Source organism: Paramormyrops kingsleyae, chromosome 15 (assembly GCF_048594095.1).
Source record: "Paramormyrops kingsleyae isolate MSU_618 chromosome 15, PKINGS_0.4, whole genome shotgun sequence".
NCBI classification, from domain to species: Eukaryota; Metazoa; Chordata; class Actinopteri; order Osteoglossiformes; family Mormyridae; genus Paramormyrops; species Paramormyrops kingsleyae.
The window spans coordinates 13,205,268-13,225,485 of record NC_132811.1 but is presented as its reverse complement, the minus strand read 5'-3'; the positions used below and the strand labels follow the sequence as shown (position 1 = coordinate 13,225,485).

The window sequence follows — 20,218 nt, the reverse complement described above, 5'->3', positions numbered from 1 at the left end:
ATGTGATGCTGCTCTTTTCTAGTACTCAAACCAGGTATGATTCTAGGATTTGATATTTTCAATTAGAAGAAATATGGGACAAAAATACAGAACAAATCAAGTAAATAGAAAAATAATTTTTCAGGGGCCTGAGACAAAAAAATCCATAATTATTAAACTAATTATCAGGGAGAACTGAAAACATGGCTTGGATCTGGAATCGAGGTCCAGATTTTAAGACCCCCGGCCTATTATGTAAACACTGACTGCTGCTACAGTATCTGACCACATGACCTCTTGCCATTTTACCTGTGAGAGCGACTGCAGGGTGTCGGGCTCCAGTGGGGGGACCGGCTGGACCAGCCTCTCCCCGGGGCCGGAGCAGGGCGAGGGCTGAGGGGGGGACGTCACCGTACTGTAGGCAGGGGGCACCAGGACCATTTGCCTTTGCAGCAGCTGCATGATGGTGCTGATGTCGGTGGACATGCGTATCTCTAGCCTGTGGGCACAAGCAGACGGCTCAGACCCCCGCCTTTCATTAGGTCATTAGGCCCAGAAGACACCGTCCTCCTCCTTGACCTAAATGTGCAGGCTATTTGTGAGAAATTACAGGGCTGCTGTATCGATCTGACGTCAGCTTCTAGCAGATACGTCACAGGATAGATTGTACTTTTTATGTAAGTGAAAAATACTGCTTTCAAAGCTATTTAAAATGAATAGTGCTGCAAATGACTGGACAGAACACAGCACTGCCTCTCCATACTGGCCGGATGGAAGTGCTTTAAGATTACAAAAAAATCAATCTAGAAGGATGTCAGATAATAGAAAATAACACACGTTGCAGATGGAGGGCCACAAGGAGCGACATTAAGTTAAGGGTAACCAAGCGTTACGCTGAGGATCCTGGGTCATCTTTACATTCCATCCTCTTAATCAGGCTCATACAGGATCCCTAACTGCGGTTTGGTCAGCACTAGAGGTGGAAATTTCAGGTCCAGACAGTACAAAACCAGACCAAGATTTTGTTCCAACCAACCAGTAGAATACTCTGTGACTGTGACTCTGGTTGAAATTAAATCTTGGTCTGTATTTGAAATTTCTGGACATGAAGTTTCCACCTTTAGTCAGCACAATCTTGGGTTTATCTAGCACCATTATGCACTTTTAATGCAGTTACCTATGTAGACAGCTCTCTGGAACAATTCCAGACACCTTATCATAGGCATGCTAATTTCAGGGAGGAGGATGAGAAAAGCTAGGGTGGGCGGGGGGGGGGTGCTGGCTAGACCTGGGCAGTAATACAGTAATACCATATATCATGGCGTTTCCGTTCAAAAAACTGGTTGGTTGAACATTGGAATAGCGTCATTTTTAAAAATTTGGTCAGAATACCACATACCAAAATATAATGTCTGGTAGGTACGGTAGTATTACAGTAAGTAATAATTTTACCACCAGTGAAGAATAAGATGACAGATTTCTGGGACATCCTTCGGAGGTGTCAGGGTGTTGCTGCCCAATATGCAGGAGACTCCCAGAATATCAGGGAGGGGTGGGCTGTCTGCGTTTCAGGTGAAGTACCTTCCTCAAGGATGGTCCAACAGGCCCAAAGTCCTCGTGAAGTTTTAGCTGGCACCCTTCAATCTACAGGTCCCTACTGGCTCTTAATTTCCTGTTCTCCATACAGCAACAATGTTGGTCATGTTATTCTTGCACATGCACTAATCTTCTAAATGCCCCGAAAAAGTCTCGTGTGACCTGGCCATTGACAGACCCCGGGTTCAGAAGCTATAACCCTGTCTCAGATCAAGTAATTGGACGTACCGCTCTGACTCCCCTTGCAGCCACGCCGGCCGTCTGCACCCACCTGTGCAGCTGTTTCTGCAGCAGCTCTAGACGGTTCTCCACCTGGCTCCGCTGCCAGCGGGCCATGCCGTGGGTCGGCGTGGCCGATGTGGGAGAGGAGGCCGGACCGGACCGGGGCAGTTCCTGGTACTGCCGGCCGCGACTGTCACCCCAGAAGCTGAAGATGTTTGACACTCCGGAAAACGCACCTAAGCAATGGAGAGAGAGAAAGGAGGGGGGAGAGAAAGAGAGAGAGAGAGAGAGAGAAGGGGGGGGGGGAGAGAGACCCAGTTTTAATAGTGAAATACTTTAAATTTCAAATTTTCCCAAGGGAGGGTCTTGATGCAACTGCATTCAATTAACATTTTTACCTCTTTATACAGGTCTTTATACAGGTCTTTATACAGGTACATATATTAATATCTCGGATAAAGTTACTCAAGGGTCCTCAGTATCATCAAAGGCCTTTTACTGTGACCAGACACCTTTGGCAAAATACTTTAACTTTCATATTAATAATGTAAAAGGGCACTTGATCTTATCCTTGCAAATGTGACATGCAGCTCATTCAGGGAATAATGCCCTGGTATAACTTTTTGTGGTCGATGAGGACAAAGAGCGGGTATGGATTTTAGAACCGGATGTGCGAAACAGAGCAGCACAAGCAGGATGGACGTGACGCACCAGAGAGCGCATTGCAGGTGCTGCCAGCCTTAGGATCCCCGTCCACCTCCGGAGCGTTGCTCACGTTGACGTGTGTCCCCAGTTCCCTTGGCAACTCCAGGAGGGCGGAGGGAGGGGCGGGGCAGGTGAGAAGTAACTCCTCCCCCTCTTCCCCACTGGAGTGAGAAGACACGGAACTGCGTGGCCCCTCCCACTCTACCTTACAGCCCTCTGTCTGGTTGCTGACAGTCTGCTTTCTTGCCCGGCGGACTGGCCTCTGAGACTTCTTTATCTCACCTGCTTTCTCGTCATCTGAGGGAGGAATATTTCATCCAATTTACTCACCCATCCAATTTACATCCATGAAGGCGGGGCCTAAAATGGTAAAGGCCAACCTCGAGGGCCATGCGATTAGCCAACGAAATGACCCGATGGCGTCACGGTAACCTTTTTCGGTCCTGCGCCGGAAGGACAGCTTCCGTCTGCGCAGCCGGTTGAAGCCGATGCAGTCCGACTCGTCGCTGCTCGGAGAGCCGGGAATCATGTTAGTCTGGAAGAGAAAGGGGCACCTCAGGGTGACATCTGCCCAAATTCACACCCTGAGCAGCCTGTCATAGGCAGAGACTTCACACTTTAACACACATGCCTCCAGAAAAAGGTCAGATATAAAGCGGAACCAGGCCATACCAGAGTAACTGTTGGTACATTATTAAAAATGCAGTGATAAGCAATCATAAAAAATTACCTACAGATCTGTTAATGCAAACCAGTAAACTGTTATTAATAAAAGCTTGAATTATATTGGTGTTATTTTAAAGCAATGCAAGGCAAACGATACCGATTATTCACTGAGTGTTGTGATTGCAGTGGTGGCTTGATGGTTAGGGTAGCGCACTTGTAATTCAAAGATTGCAGGTTCAAATCCCCCACCAGCAAGTCACCACTGAGGTACCCTGAGCAAGGTACTGCCCCCAAGCAGTGCTGGGTGCTGAATTAGCTGCCCCATGCTATGTCACAAAAGTCACATATGCGTCAAATGCAGAGGACACATTTTGTTGTTGCGCGCTGTGGTGTGTTGACAATGATGACTTAATTCTTGATATCTACCTATCAGATGTAATTCAAAACTGTAGCCTATATGTTACCCCATCAGCATCGGCCAAATCTCAACATGCATCACAAGGCAAAAAAGCGTATTGGGAGGTTGGCAGGCTTCGACAGTTTAGAAGAAAATGAGGAGGTTAAACAGACAAGTGGGCATGACCTTCTGCCCCCCCACCCCCATTCAGATGCATTCTGTGGTCTAATAACTGTGTGGAAAACACATTTGATTTTAATTATGATATTTTTGGAATTATTGTGCACCACCATACCCAAGACAGCAATGACGAGCAAAACAAACCATTAATGTCACTAATGCTCATTTATTGGGTAGCCATTACAACCTGCCTATCCCCCCTCTCAGCCCAAAGAAAAGCAACTTTATCATCCATGACAAAGACAAATATATTAATTTGCTCGACTGAAATATACTATTAATCCAAGCGTTATAAATTTTTTCGTCCAGTCGCAATGTGCCATGACCCAATTATACGACTGGATGTTCTACTGCCTCGATTCGGGTTAAATATCCCATTAAGATGTGGCAGCATGATCTGAGGAAGGAACAAGAGACCTTAAAAATATACAATAACTGAAAACATTTTGTATAGAGGAATGGACTAAAATACCTCCTCACCACTATTGCCAATGGATGTCCAACCCATAAATTAACAGCCTTTTCCCATCAATGCCTTTGATTGTTTGAACCATTCGTTCAATAAAGACAATGTAAAATGTTGTGAGTACTGTTTGTTACATAAGACTGTCACAAATCTTTCTCGAGGATATTGCACGATTGTCCTTCCTAGGACCTGGTCCAGCAGCCTTTGAGACAGATCCATTACTATACAAAATCAGAATAGGCAAAGGAGAAGACTCACGTCGCGCAGGTCAAAGGTGATCTCCAGATTACTCCAGAAGTGATCAGAGAACTCAGGGTACATGTCCAGCACCTCCAGAACGTCCTCACGGTGGATCTTGTGCAGGTCGCAGTAGGTCAGTGCCCTCACATCTGCCTTTGACTTCCCAGGACGTGCGTAGAGGTTGATGGGTTCACCAAAGATATCATTTTTACCTGTGGGACACAGGTTACTTCATCATTTAAGTCAAGACAGAGTGTCTAGTAGAATATGCTAATTTGTGACTTTATAGCAAGCTATTGAACTGTAACTTAAAGGGAACTGCTCCATGTGTAGCACGGTATTGCATAGCATTGTCTGTAGCAAGCCAAGCAGTGCACCACTCTGCAGAAGGTTTAGTGTAGACATCATTTATTAAGGTAACGGAAGAATTACTCTATTGTAAAAGGGCAGAGTTAGGTAATTCTGGTCGAGAGAGTAAAAGTCCAGACCAAGATTTTGTTTTAACCAACCAGTTGAGCTTAAAGAGTTACAGTCACAGAGTACTCAACTGGTTGGTTGAAACAAAATGCTGGTCTGGACTTTTACTCAACTATGAACAAGGGAGTATGTATGTATGCAGTTTGGAAGAGCACCACCAAACCATCAAGTGTTCACTACATTGCTCCTGTACTTTTTAAAATATAGTTTTTGGCTACGTTCACATTCCCAGGCTAAAGTGACTCAAATCTTATTTGTTGTCTTAATGTGACACAGATCTGATGTTTTCAGGGCTGCGTGGACATAGAAATCTTTTGATCTTTTCATATCAGATTGGAGTCACTTTTGCATGTGGTCCTAGATTGGATACACATCCAATTCATGGTCATGTCACATGTATGAGAATGTTCAGATTGGAATGACACAGATGTCTCATGGAAAAGCATGCCAGTGTGCAAATATGTGCATTTTCAGAGGACAGATCCATTCACATTAATGTTAGATACAGGTCACTTGTAGTAATGAATGTGAACCATCAAGATAGGCAAATCTAATCTGAGCAAGAAGTCGGAGCTGAATAATGAGGCTTGTAATGTGAATGAAGCCTTTGTTTTGCATCTTATCAAATTTTTTAGCGTGTGACTTGCTGTAGGATACTAAAAAATGGGCTGTTGTTACACAATATGTCCAGCATGTGGCACTGTAAGCCAAGCCAAACAGCGGCAGATGAACAACAACGCTAACGCGGCTGCAGCAGCCTGAAGTTCAGCAGTCGGCCACAATGCATCACAGTCAAATGAAGAGTCCACCGTGTTTTTGTTTTCACACAGATAAAACCATCTGATCAGTCAGTATAGTCAAAGATACCAGTGTACAGCACAGTTACAATGTACTTCCTTAGCAAAACACGGAGCAAATATACACAGTGTTAATGTGCCCAACACAGCTCACCAACATTAACTAGTGAGAAATTAAACTTATTGCTTCAAACATTTAAATTATATTAATTTACTAAGCAGACGCTTTTATCTAAATCAACATATGATTGAGAGAGCAAGGCCAGCCAGTCCCTGGAGCAATTGGGGTTAAGCGCCTCGCTTAGGGGCCCAATGGAAAAATCACTCTGCCAACTCCAGGACTTGACTTTCCAGTCACAGGCACATTTTAATAGTAATATATATATATATATATATATATATATATATATATATATATATTATAATTTTTTTTTCTACACAAACACTATGCAATTATTCATGTCTGCAGTGGTGAGGTATATTGGGTTTGTACCCTACAAAGGATTAATCATAAGCTTACAAACATCAGAATCAAAGATAAACTGCCCAGCCTGCATAAACAGCCGGCCCATATCCTCACCCAAGATGGCCACCACCACGTCCTCGCGCAGGATCTCGATGGAGCCGCGGGAGATGAAGTAGAGGGCGGTGAGCACGTCGCCGGCATGCACCAATGTGTCGCCGGGCGGGGCGTGCGTGGTCTTGAAGCGCATGGCCAGGGCGCGCAGGCAGCCCTTGGAGGAGCCCTTGAAGGCCTTGCAGTTCTGCAGCAGTGTGCGGTTCAGGTGCAGGCAGATGTCGGCCTGCAGGCACTCGGGGAAGCCCTTCAGCACCTGAACGGCACGGGGGACACCATCCTCTCAGGTAGTGCCTAAGAAGCTGACATTCGCAATTACAACAAAATACCCAGAATCCTTTGGGTCTGTAGGGACATCTGATACCCAGGAAATATGGAGTAACACTGTGAGGCAAACAACATTGGGGGAAATAATCATGATGCCTTTTTTCTCATGAGCCTTCCTCATTTCTGTATTCCATTAAATTAATGTGTAGAGGCTTATGGTACAATGTTGCATTGCAACGGGTCTCAACTGTTATATAAATTTTCCGATCATTTGGGATGAAGGTCTTAATTTAACGCGGTTCAGCAGACAGCATGTCCCAGATAATGCGTATTGAGCGTGCATGTAGGGTGTCGGCAGAGCTGCACGCATTTCGGTTACTTTTGTTTCCTGTTAAATATAAATGCCAGTGGTATTTTACATAAGGCCATGTTTTTAGTTATTTATAAACACATTCATAATGCATTAAAATGCATTCATAACGTATTTATAAACATGGCTATAGACATTTATAAAAAGACATAACACATTATAGCTATATGTATTATGCATTATGAATTCTTTATGGAGCTCTTATCTATAATGCACTATAGATCCTTAATTTTTATATTTTTATACCGACCATTATAATGCATTATAAAGGTATCTATAGTGCATTATAGATAAGAGCTTCATAAGGCAGCCGTAAAGCATTATAAACATGACTATAAATATTTATAAAAAGTAATAGCACATTATAAAGGTATCTATAGTGCTTGGATAGGAAAATGTACAGTCCCAGACTGGGGGTCCCCTAGGACTGGATTGAGAGATACTGGTATAATGTAAGAATACAGCATTAAGCCAAGGGCGTATGTTTGGTTTCAACATTGGTAGGAACCAAATCAGCCTCTAATCCCGCACCCCCTAAACACAATATTCCCATTACTGTCCATATCCAACTCTACATCCTTGGCATCAGGCAAGGGTGTAACTTTGGCTGTAACATTGAGGGGGTTGAGGTCTCCACCCATTACGGGGGAAGCATGATTATTGGTGGGGTTGTATTAGCTGGTTTTGATTTATTAGCCCCCCCCCCTCATCCCCCCTGTAATTTACGCCCATGGAATCAGGTGTAAGACAACATGATCATAGATTACTACAGTCCTGGCAAGATTAGTGGTAGGAGAAATACTTGGATACTACTGGGATTTTGCATGGTAATCAAGGGGTAGCAAGGTGGCCTGGATGCATGTGCGAGGCACACTGACCGCGTTCATGTCGATGCCGTTGGTGTAGGACCAGGCGTGCTGAAAGTACTCCTCCAGGCGCTGGCGCAGGGGGTTGGGGATCTGGTGGAAGCGGATGAACTCCCGAACCCGCAGCATCTGCGTGTGGTAGCGCGCCGTGCCCGAGTACAGCCGCTGGATGATGGCCGACACGTTGCCGAAGATGCTGGCGTACATCAGGGCTGCCCGGGGAAGAGAGAGCGAGGGGGTCAAAGGTCACACGCCAAGGAAGAACACTTGGGAACAACAGATCGGAGTTGTGAATTAAATTGCGTGGGCATCTCTACCTATTGTGTAGCCCACTTTAAACCCTGTGATTCCTGAGGCCCAGATCACTGCAATCCCAGGCTGGAAAACTTGCTATTAAAAAGGGACGGATGAGTAAGAGTATATTTATGATGCTAATCACAGTATAGCATAGGTCTGACTCATTGGTGCCTTGGTGCTTTATTCATAACCACTGCTGCAGGTTCAATATTTGTATGTTTTAAATGCTGAATTTACTGACTTGGACTGGTGCCTCTGTGATATGAGATGCATAAATTAGCTTGTTTTATTTTTTTCAGTTCATGGCTATATAACCTTCTGACATACGTAGCGCACATTTGCATATATTTGTAAATTAACCAGCAGCTTCGAAATTCCCAGCTCCTCTTGCTTTTGTAGTTGCACAAAAGCGAGCCCATGGCAAATATCATTTGCAAGTCATGACACAACCTGGAACTGGACAGCCGTAGCAGTAGAAGAGCTAGAGCTTCAGGACAGTATCACAGCCCCCTCCTGAGGGGACTTGGGTAACTGCGGTATAGGACTGTGAGTAATGAGTAATTAGCACCCCCAAGCCTGGTCTCCAGCTGCAGGGGTGTTAAGTCCAGTGACTCCCAGCATGACAGCATGAGTCAGAGGATGATGGTCATCAAGCAAATTTCCTTAAACACACTGTGAGCCTATTGTTGCATGCTGGGCTGCTGTAATTACTAGTAGAATTGCATAATTCCAAAAGCAAATGCTCTTTCTATACCATCTGGGTAAGCACCTTTGATTGATTCTTACAGCCCTGAAGCTATCCTCGGACCATGCTGATGGGTTTTGGCCTATTGCCAGTTTACCAAGGGTTGTTGCCTTCACAATGGTGCCAGAGAACATTGGGATGAGAATCTGTGTGGCCACATTTCTGGTGAGAAGCAAGTCTACAAGTTTCTGGCCAAGGCTATAATGTAGGACAATCATGATTAAGAAGGGTGGCTTCAACTCATAGGGAACATGATCCAGTGATGATGTCATGGTCCCAGATTAATTAGCATGGGAGCCTTTGCATAGGTCATCCCCAAAAAGAGAGGATGGTGTTGAGTGCTACAGCACATAGACATTTATGGATGATCTCATTCATCCGTGGGGCACTTTTGCTGCATAACATGATGCCACACCCAAGTTAACCCCTTTCCAGTGCAAGTTGGAAAGCCATTTATCAATACCAGTAAAAAACAGTGCATGGCGCATTATTTAGTGCATTCAAACACCATAGCAACATGTCCACAGATAGCGGTTAGACAGATCTGTGTGTACAACTGATACAAATATGACATAAATGCAAATAAAAATACAAGTCAGAATTCCGACTTCAGGGGGAGGTCCAGTTGAAGTTCAGACTTCCCAGTTCAAAAGAAACACACCAATATTACGGAAAATAAAACATTTTTTCTCCAGTAATACAACACTTGATTGTACTACTGGAGACAGATTAGCATCCCATACAGCAGGGCTTTTCAAATCACAGTCCTCAAGGTCTGAACACTGCTGATTTTCCAGCCTTCCTTTTCATTTGAGCCAGGTATGAAGCTTCTGTGACCAATCAGAATCAGTAGCTATTAAACTAACTACCTGGGATAACTAAAAACAAAGCCTGGATTGGGAATTGAGGGACAGATTTGAAGAGCCCTGCCATACAGGGTGTCCCCTGCCTACTGCCCTGTACTTCTGATCTTGTACTGGGTAAGTGAGGATGGATGGATAGATGGACTTCCTAGGCATGGTGGAGGACTGACTTACAGCCGATGAGCATGACGCAGATGGAGAAGATCTTCTCCGAGTTGGTGTTGGGCGACACGTTGCCGAAGCCCACGCTGGTGAGACTGCTGAAGGTGAAGTAGAGTGCTGTGACGTACTTATCCTTGATGGACGGGCCCGAGCCCTGGATGGTCTCATTGTAGGGCTTCCCCAGCTGGTCGGCCAGAGAGTGCAGCCAGCCAATGGAGCCGTTGCGCTCCACGCTGCCGATGGCGTACCAGATGCAGGCCAGCCAATGGGCGATAAGGGCAAAGGTGCACATGAGCAGGAAGAGCACCGCCGCACCATACTCCGAGTACCGGTCCAGTTTGCGAGCCACCCGCACCAGCCGCAGTAGGCGGGCAGTCTTCAGCAGGCCAATCAGAGTGGTCGTCTGGGGGGGAAGCGGTAAGCAGATGTTCAAAAGACTAACCAGGAAGCTACATCTGCAAGAATCACATGATCTGTATGTTTTATTTTTATTAATACTTTTACATATTTGACAGGCACGTTTGGCCAAAGTAACATACAAGTGAGGCAGATAATATATACCACACATTATTTCCCAGAAGAATTATTTCCAGGAGTACTACCAGTAGGATCTCCTTCATTGAAGGGGCCAGTTTCAGTTTCCTGGTTTTGATAAATGTAATTGCATTTTGTTTCTCTCTCTGAAACCCACTGAGCAAGACAGATGGGACTGGGACACCTGTGGCGTGGGCAAAGTCAGGTGACCAGGCGCACTACCCAGCCTGTAACAGTATGAGAACTTAAGTCCTTTCCCCAAAATGAGACCAGGATGTCTGTAACATGAAGCCCGGTCCGGGTCCACCCCCAAAGTGTAGACCCCCGTCTTCCATAACCCCTTCAGGCAGCCAATCATCTTACAACAGTATAGTCTGGCACTATCGGTCTTCTTTAATAGCACATTACCTTGGCAATTTATTTAATTATTACTTTCCCCCCTCTTAACATTTAGCAATTTTATTAATATTTAATATTTTTCTGCTTTTCAGGATTCTATTTGGGTAATCTGTACCTTTTTTTTGTGTACTGTTTTGCATTTTGTCTTTTGTACTGAATGCATGTCCATATTCATCATGCCCACTTATCTATGCATTAAAATTCCCCTCTGGGATCAATGAAGTTCATTCTAAATCAAAATTTAATTCAGTCCCCAACTGCCCCCTTTTTAAATGGAATTTTGCAGAATCCATCCATCTTCACCCTCCAACACGCACGTCACGTGGATCTGTTGTTACGCACCATCCCAGAACTGCCTGCTGTATAAATAGGATTTGATTACCTCTCCCCTACATAGAGATCCAATAACTACCAGACAGATAGGAATGTGTTCCGCTCGCAATGAGGACTGTGGTGCAGGTAGACAGACAGAGCGTCAGTTGGCTGCAGCCACAATGAAGCAGAGAGGCCGCAAGGAGATCCAGGTGTTTGTCTGTAAGCACCGCACATGGGCGCCCTTCAGCATGAGCTCCCGCAAACGCACCGAGCCTGGCACCAACACGCCAGCCGCTGATTTATGCCAGGTCATAAATCCTCCACATCCATTGTTTTACGGAGCTGTCGGCCGGCCCTGTTCTTTCCTACAGATTACACTTGTTTTGAGAAGTTCCTGCTGTCCATGTGACAAATCTATTAGGGGCAGGCTAAAGGAGCCTATTTTTACCTGGTTAGGACCCCGGCTCGGTGGGCCAGAGAGACGCCTGTCCTGCCGACTGACAGCCGGTCTCCATGTTGCCAAATAACTGGCCAGGTGGCGTTTCTTTCTCGCCCTTTATCTTCTTTGTATTGATCTCTGATGTTACTGTCCTGAAAGGGCTTAGTTTATAAACCGCGTCGACATTTAGATCCCAAATGAAACCAATTCATTTGCATACAGAGGCTGTGTGATTCGTGAAATACTGCGCTCCATTCTTCACGTATTGCTTGTAAAATACAAGCCAAATTCCAAATTTTATTTTTTGATTGATTTTGTGTGGTGCACGATAAAAGTATGTTAAATTATTTCCCATGCAATCATGCGTTATGCTTCACGCAAGAACAATAATCTTCTTTCATAAAAACATTTCATAACATCAGTAGATAATGTAATGTAGCTGCATATACTGTATATTCAAATATACTGCATGTTTGCATTATGAAAACAGAGTCCAGGAAAAAAGAAACATACTTGGGGGCTGATTTGGTCCCTATCAGTGCTGAAACCAAACGTCCCTCTTTGTCTAATGCTTTATTCTTACATTATACCTGCAAGGAACTATTACAGATGCCGTTTGCACACAGGCTGACTGAGTGTACCAGCAGTGAACGGGGGTTTTGTCTGGTGATTTAGGACTTCTCCAGATAAGGCTTTTCGCATTAACACGTTAATATGAGTTTATTCTCATGCAAATGTGTAATTTAGACGAATCGTCAGAGGGTAAAAAAACAAGTGGATATCCTGAATGGCTTGATTAAACTTAAAACCTCAGATTATATATGTGAAGATTAAATTAGTCTGCTGCTAGTCTTTCATGCAAACGACTTCCTGTATGTACTTGTATCCGCAAAGGCTGTAATTTGCTCTGATGTCTTACCTGCTACTGACTGCCCCTATCATTTTAAAAGAAAGTATTACATCTTGCTATCAGCACTCATGTTGATATAAAACAGAATCAGCTACTTTATGGCACTATTTGAACTAGAAACCGAAAGCAGGTGACCGCTTCCAGTTATAAATGGACATCGGAAACTACATTACCCACAGTGCAACTAGGTTCACGTACCTCCTCCCCATTGCGGTATATGAGAAGGTCAAAGGGAATGGCCGCCACCATGTCGATGAGGAACCAGCCCTTGAAGTAGTGCACTGCGATGCGGACGGGGTGGCTCACCACCTCGTCATTAATGTTGACGTAGGTGGTGCGGAAGTTGATGAGGATGTCGATGATGAACATGATGTCTACGATGAGGTCCACCATGCTAAGCGGAGTGCAGGTGTAGATGCAGCTCTCCATGGCCACGTTATCCTGGTCGCTCAGCAGGAAAGCGGCAGAGTAGGGAGTCAGGATGGCCGTGTAAATCACCAGCAGCAGGATTAACCAGTCCCACACCGCCTTGAAGGGGCTATAGTGCAGGACGGTCCACTTGTGGATGCGGGGAGCCTGGAGTTTGTACTCAGGGAGGACATCGGCACCCAGTGATAGCACCTGCGACGGGTGGGCAGAGAGAGACAGAGATGATGAGACTCAGAGGTTAAGGCTTCCATGCAGCTTCCCCATAGTGCATCAACTGGAAAAATGACAGCTTTAGGTTACAGTGTCAGTTAAACACTGTATTAACAGCAAATATATCCTAGTCACACTCCCACATATATAACAGTGTGAAAAAACTTTTTTTTCTTCATCTGCAGATGGCACAGCTGTCAAAGAAGACAAATGAACAGATTTAGCAGGTTTAAATAAGAGGTCACTTTAATATATACCCAACTGGATACTCAAAATGAGTCATTATGCCAGTCACTCAGTCATAAGAATTTTAATGAAAACCGTAGATCGATAAATAGGAACGTCGGTGATGGCCTTGCAGCAAGAGAAACAGATTTAATGGATAAAATGACACTTTCCCATTAAGATGCTGCTAGGCAGCTGACACTGGACCAGCTCGGCAAAGAGAAGGAAGATGAGGAGAGCACTGCATGAGGCCAGCTACATGCTGGAAGTAGCCATGGAGGTGTGGAGGCCACCCAGCAGGAGATGAAAGGCCTGCTTTCAACCACTGTGTCGTGGCCGAGTTAAAGACAATAACCAAAAAGCCTTCGGGGCAGAGAGCGTTTAAGGAGAACCGTGCCGGAATACTCATGCTGGTTATTCCATCCCTAACTTGCAGTTACATTCCTCACTGAATAAATAAGAAGGAAAAGAAGATAAAACAGGAAAAAAATATCAGAAAGCGGTAATTATGCTGGAACTCCATCTGTGAGCCATAAACTTAGGTAAATTGATATGCAGTCTGCGTCAATTTTCATTGGACCATGGACTTTTTTTTTCTTAGCAGTTGTGATAGACCATCCTGAGTATTGGCAATGGGTTGAAAGACCACGGATATTCCTCCAGGGGGTATATGCATAAATTTCTGAAAGCCCTGCATCCCCTGGGCTCCAAGGTCCCCACTAAGCACATAAACACCCCTGGAGTACAACTGTGATACCCGCTAGTAACACTGATGTTTACAGATGCCAATATTTGCACTTCCCCTTGCGTTCGTTACCAGCCAGAACGGAATTGCTGGATGGAGAGCCCCATTAATTTCTCAGTAAATCAAACGTGAGTTTAAATCGGATTATAAAATGATTAAGGCAATCATTATACCTCATTTGCATAAAAATGAATAGAAGGTTGGCGTAGCTAACATTATTTGGCGGCGTATCAATCCGACGCGAATTTAATTCTATCAGTTGCCGCTACACAACAACTTCATTTCAAGGGCCTTGTACAGAAAAATGGCCATTTCATGAACTGACCAATGATGATGCGTTATTCTTCAGCCTATGCTGTCGTGTATAGCAGATAAATAATTGATTAGAGTCAATTTAAATGCCACAGAATGGCCATATTCTCCTATTGGAACTGCCACTTCTCCCTCACAGGGTGCGCTAACCTCAATTACCCAGGAAATTACATAAAGAGTTTCCCAGCTTCAGGCAGAGAGATCCACCCCCATTTGTAGCCCGCTTGGAAGTCACAAACACACACATACAGTACACACAAGCGCACACACGCGTTTGTATTCCTGTCTTTGTGGGGACTCTCCATTCATTTCTATGGGTATAACCCTGATCCCAATAATGACAATGACAACCCTACCTAGCACTATGCTTAAGTAATCATAAGTAATCATAATATAACACAAAATATAAGACTTTTGGCATTTTTAGTCTTTTAATTGCATTCATCGATTTTTTTTTATAAAAACTGAGGTTATCAATGTTCCTACAAGTAAAATGTTACAGGTTTTTAAATCACATTGTGGGGAAATCTGGTCCCCACAATGTAATAATTACAATAAATACACAGACACACACTCATACACACCACACTGACACATGCAGACCTCAAACGCAGACACACACAAGGGCATGCTGTTTTGTCAGGACAATCAGAGATCTCTGTCCTTTCCGTCTCTGACCAGTACAGTGAGAAAAAAGAGTAAACAGAAAAAGGACCCAAGGTGCGAGAGCACAACTTCCCATGTCTGGCCTGACAGCTGGGTGAGGCACTGCGCTGTTCCCTCCTGAAGGAGTCCAGCTGGCCTGGTCTCTTTCTTTCTTTACACAGAAAAAACATATTCAGCTGCGATGGTTATGACTTAGTAATGCAGTGATGCAGTGCAAGACTGTACCTTGTGGCATCATTTTAACCATCTGCAGCTTGACATTAATCAATGGTGAGAATTTTATGAAAGGCGCTACTTTAAACGTTCAGCTGTATTAAATCATAACAGAACTAGCAGTTGAGTCAAAGCCTTTAACAGAATGATGTAAAATTGCACTTTTTTAAGGTGTTTTGTCCATGCAGTTTTCTTCTTCACCGGTATTAGCTGAGCTTCATACAAAGGCCTTGCATTAGCCGGGAAGCAGAAAGGACAGGTAATGGTGCGACCCTGACTAACATCCCCACCAGCTCCACCCGCTTTTCACACGTCAAATCAAATGCCACGACGCAGAAGAGCTGAATACCCTCCTGAGCCCCCATAGGACAGATGATGTGACCTTCACAGCTGGCAGCCAAAAACACATCCCGCATGGAACAGACCCCGGTCTCCCTCTGTAGGATGAAGTTAATTTATTTCACTGCTAGAGCCTCCGTGTGCAAATCAATGAGCTGTTTCAGATTTAAACAAAAACCAACGAGGACACTGAGCAGTCACTCTAGTTAAAGTGTCCTTTAAAAATGACTCTTTCACCTTGTCTTTTGGATATGTGTTCAAAGTGGTAGTTATTCTTGTTTACTTCTTTTTTGGAATAACACCCAAGAATAGCAAACCTATTTTTCAGAGTAGGAAGGAAGTGAGGAAAGTAAGATGAAGTAGAACGCAAGTAAGGAAACAGCATTCCACCTGAGAGTAACATTAACCCAACATCAACTTAATGGGTCTAAGGTACAACTGCTACAGTGCATGACTAGTGAGGCATTATTCAAGCAGTGGCGACCACATTCAGTTACAGTGACATGAGCCTTGTGGCTATGAGAGCTGTATTCTTTTTGTCAGCCATAATCTAATCTAACATGCTGTCAGGCAGTGTGACACAACAATGTGTTTGTAAGCAGATCTGTCCTGAGCATTGTCCTTTTCACTGCCATTCACGACTGGCAGCAGACTGCTGCATCAGCTCAATGGACTTGCCATTGGGATATATTAAGCTTTAATCACCTGTGTTTGTTCCAAGAGCAGAAAACTAAAATATGAAACTTGCGCATTTGAGGTATGTAATAGATTGAAGCAAAGGCAGATTTTGACGTTGACAAACTGTATCTTGTCCTTGTCTGAATAATAGCTACCCCCCCCCCCCCCGACTTTACAAATATTTGCTTTATGCCACTTCGCTACATTAGCACTTATTTTCGGTAAATATGGAGAAGATTCTCATGTTTACGAAAAAAGGAAAAAAAAGAAAATAGCATTTAGCGTTTGTTGTGTTTTTTTCATCAAGACATTTAGGTTTTTCTCTAAAAAGCAATGCATTGTAAACAAATGTAATTAAACACAATATGTATTACACTGTATGTGTTAGAAATCTCATAAACAAAACGTATTGTCCAGTGTCTCGTCCTGTCCGCATCCAGGCTCAGAGCAGCTTCGCATCGTGTAAGCAGCTAGAGAAAAGGCATATATTACCATCCCATATAAATATTTATAAAACTGTCAAAAAGGCCAAACCACAAATATTAAAACGCTCTGTACTATAACCTGTGTGTGCCCAGATAAGCTTGTCTGGACTTCTGCAGAGACACAGCCCATGAAAAAGCACCTTTTAATCTCCAGAACGCCACATATTGATGTGCAAAATACCCAGAGGTGCACGCAGTCAGGGTTTACCACTCAGTAAATGAATACAAACTAAATCAGAGTAATAACTGCAGTTCTGTTTTTCTCAGCACTCGTCGATGAACTGGTCAGTGTAGCGTGGTAGGTGGTAACTTTTTGCTCAATTTTGCACTTGGACTGAACCTTATTTCACCTGATCTATGGACATCACGACAGCTCCACTGAGCTTCATTAATATTTACTGTGACTATTCTCGCTCCTAATACGTCAGAGACACTCCAGCTTACTAAAGATCTATAACAGCTAAGAGGATTCCAGAGACGTTGATAGGGTAGTAAAGTGAATTCTGGGTAATTTTTCTTTTATATATGAATTCCATCCATTTCACGCCATAACAAATGGCTGATAGCTATTTATTAATTTTAGTTTTCTGCTTTGTCCTTGAGAAAATGAGACTTGAGGCTACGTGTGCCTCATCTTTCCTCGTCGATGGCTATGGCACCTATTTACCCACGATGCATCAGTCTCTTGGCACCTGCTCCACCTCTTTTACTGTACCTCAAATATTCAGAAGCACAAAAGCCAGATTCCATCTGAAACGCAACACGCCTCGCTGCTGCTACCAAACAAATTAAAAACTAGCTCCGTGTGCACTCCAAATAAGATCACATTCTCCCAGCTTAACTTGCTAATGAGCTACGCTAATACAAGGACGACTGGTGCTGAGATAGAGGCGTGACTCAGTAACTGTGGCACACTGTTTTTTTGAGTGCCTGTCTAAGTGAGAAGGCTATACACTGGCAAACCATATGGGATCTAAATTGTCCCTACTGTCACTCTTTAGGGTGCCACAGGTGTATTAAAACTGTGTTTTTCCATGTTATTTCGGTCTTGAAATTGAATAGACAACCATAGCATCTAGTAATGTACTATAGTGACCACTTCACAGCTACAAATCTGGTAAACAGAAGATTATCTACATTTGTGGTAGGCACTATGGGTCAAAGTCCATGCGGCGCCCCAGGAAAGCTTCACCCCCCCATTCTGAGACAAAGTGAAATTGGCTTGCGAAGTCAGCACCCCCTAAGAAAATTGTGCTTGCATGCATGCATCCATACATCCATGCATCCATTTTCCAGATCTACTCATCCAGAGCAGGCTCGTGATGAGCTTTTAGCCTATTCTGGGGTAACCAGCCAGTCCTTCTTAGAACACACTCACACTTGAAGGGCGATTTCAAGGGACAACTTCACCCGTTTCCTGTGGGGGGAAAGGGGAGTGCCTGGAGGACACCTACGCTGACAAGAGAGGACGTGTAAACTTAGCTACATAGTGTAATATTAGTTAATATAATCATAAAGATGGTCTGGAAATATAGCCCAAACTTCTACTAAATTTATTAAATTCGCTGGACCACTGAACCTGCATGACGTTGGTGAATCTGGACATTGATGCTACCTGTGCCCTATGTAGCTTTCAGTAGTAGATCTGCTGTGAAACGCCTGAAATATTTATAGCACACAGGCATGCGCTACTTCAGTGTTGCTTGCTTTAATTTTACCCACATTAGAGTGAATGCAGATAGAGATAATGCTAGAAGTGCTATGAAATATTCACAAACTCTCCCTCTTTCCTTCATTTTCATCATCAATTTCTGATGGTTGTAGTCTCTGGCTGGGGTTCCTCTGCATTCATCTTCAATGTGTGGCTCATTAGGAAGATCGTTCTTTCATCCTAAAAGTCAGATTGTTCCGTTTTGCCCCAGAGACTCATCCCATGTTCAAATGTTTCTTCTCACCTTCATCTGCGTTGGTTCCTCTAGCGAATGCTTCCTGATGTCATTGATATTTAACAGCCCTGGGCTTCTTCTCTGCTGTTTTTGGCATGAATGTTGTTCAGTCCAATTCTCCCCATCATACAAGGTGCAGGTCCCTTGGTTGTCTACACCTTAAATGGCCAATTACTGTCATCTTCAGCATGGACAGCAGCTGAATTCTGGGTCTGCATAATCATGACATACTTTTGTGGATGACACATCTGCTTAATCTGCATAACATGATCAAACCACAATGCAGACAAGGTCCAACAAAAAGTTTCTTAGCAGAGAACTGTCAGCGCTGCCTGTCGACGTTTATTAGATTCATGTAGTGCTTATGAAGGCATTTTGAAAAACTTACAAATTGTGATACCTTTCTATCCCATGCTGGGGCGCAGAAAATTTGCTGCATTTGCCATCGTTAAAAATCACAACAAACTGACCAGAAGCTGCGTGGATCTGTGCTTAGCGCTAATTGCCTGTTCACCCTATGTCATGCGGGTCTCCATCCAGGTACGCTTGTGTCATCCTACAGTCCAAAGACATGTAATTAGCCTAACTGGCATTCCCGAATTGCCCGTAGTGAGTACATGTGTGTATCATATGATGGCCTGGCATCCTGTCCAGGGTGTAGCCCAGCCTTGTGCCCTATGCTGACTGGGATAGTCTCCAAGCCTGTCCAGAAGAAGCAGCTATAAGATGAATGGATGATCAAAACCTAAAAAATTCATCCTAAATAGAATTTTAATGAAAGGCTGAATGAACACCCTCAGAGCAGCAGAGAGTTTGACCTATACATGATAACTAGTCTAAGAGACAGAAAGAGACCAGTCACTAGCACAGAAAAGTGACATTCTGTTGGGCCAGACATGCCCACTGACCTCCCATTGGTCTAGATGTGCCCACTGATATTCCACTGGTCGAAACACAACCACTGCTAGCACTTTGTCTCAATTTGGTTCTATGGGTCATATTTTTGGGGTACTTTAAAAATGGGTTACAACCTTTATATTTTAATAGCATTTCTTATGTGGATTAAAACTGAGATCCTGATTGTAATAGAAGCTCACTTGTTTTCTAACTACAACAGGCAGCATTGTTAATAGTATTTATTTTTGCACTTCTGATGGGAAATGTCACTGGAATTAGTTTTTATTAGTGCTATCAATATTTAATAGATTATAGGCTCACTGATTTATGTCCTGCGTCAGAGCTTCAAGCTGTCCAAATAATTCATGCCAGAATTAAGGAAAGCATTAAAATTTCAAGAAACTTAATAAATATCTTGGTGTCTTAATACTAAGAAAATTCAATATTAGCATTTTATTAAAGATTTTTTAAGGTGATTTAATACTGCAAAACAATATTAACCCAAAGTGAATAACTAAGGCTAATACTAAGGTACATGGTAGCCCTGAAAGCAGGTCAACACTAATCAGCTACCACAGATATCAGTGTTGGAGGCACGATATTG

General features: G+C 43.7%; 1 protein-coding gene across 2 annotated transcripts in view; it reads right to left on the bottom strand.

The window, feature by feature from the left end:
• Nucleotides 1–20,218, bottom strand: part of kcnh2b (potassium voltage-gated channel, subfamily H (eag-related), member 2b) — a 132,410-nt gene that overhangs the window by 4,299 nt on the left and 107,893 nt on the right. Inside the window, exons 6-15 of one of the 2 annotated variants that reach the window (XM_023804679.2) lie at nucleotides 12,668–13,090; nucleotides 9,885–10,275; nucleotides 7,818–8,017; nucleotides 6,306–6,558; nucleotides 4,470–4,663; nucleotides 2,935–3,037; nucleotides 2,708–2,799; nucleotides 2,509–2,602; nucleotides 1,847–2,033; nucleotides 289–478 (exon numbers count right to left, since the gene is read on the bottom strand). In XM_023804679.2, coding sequence (XP_023660447.2) covers nucleotides 289–478; nucleotides 1,847–2,033; nucleotides 2,509–2,602; nucleotides 2,708–2,799; nucleotides 2,935–3,037; nucleotides 4,470–4,663; nucleotides 6,306–6,558; nucleotides 7,818–8,017; nucleotides 9,885–10,275; nucleotides 12,668–13,090 — 2,127 coding nt within the window. Of the gene's footprint in view, nucleotides 1–288; nucleotides 479–1,846; nucleotides 2,034–2,508; nucleotides 2,800–2,934; nucleotides 3,038–4,469; nucleotides 4,664–6,305; nucleotides 6,559–7,817; nucleotides 8,018–9,884; nucleotides 10,276–12,667; nucleotides 13,091–20,218 lie in introns of both variants that reach the window. The other variant, XM_023804678.2, reaches the window with a different exon arrangement.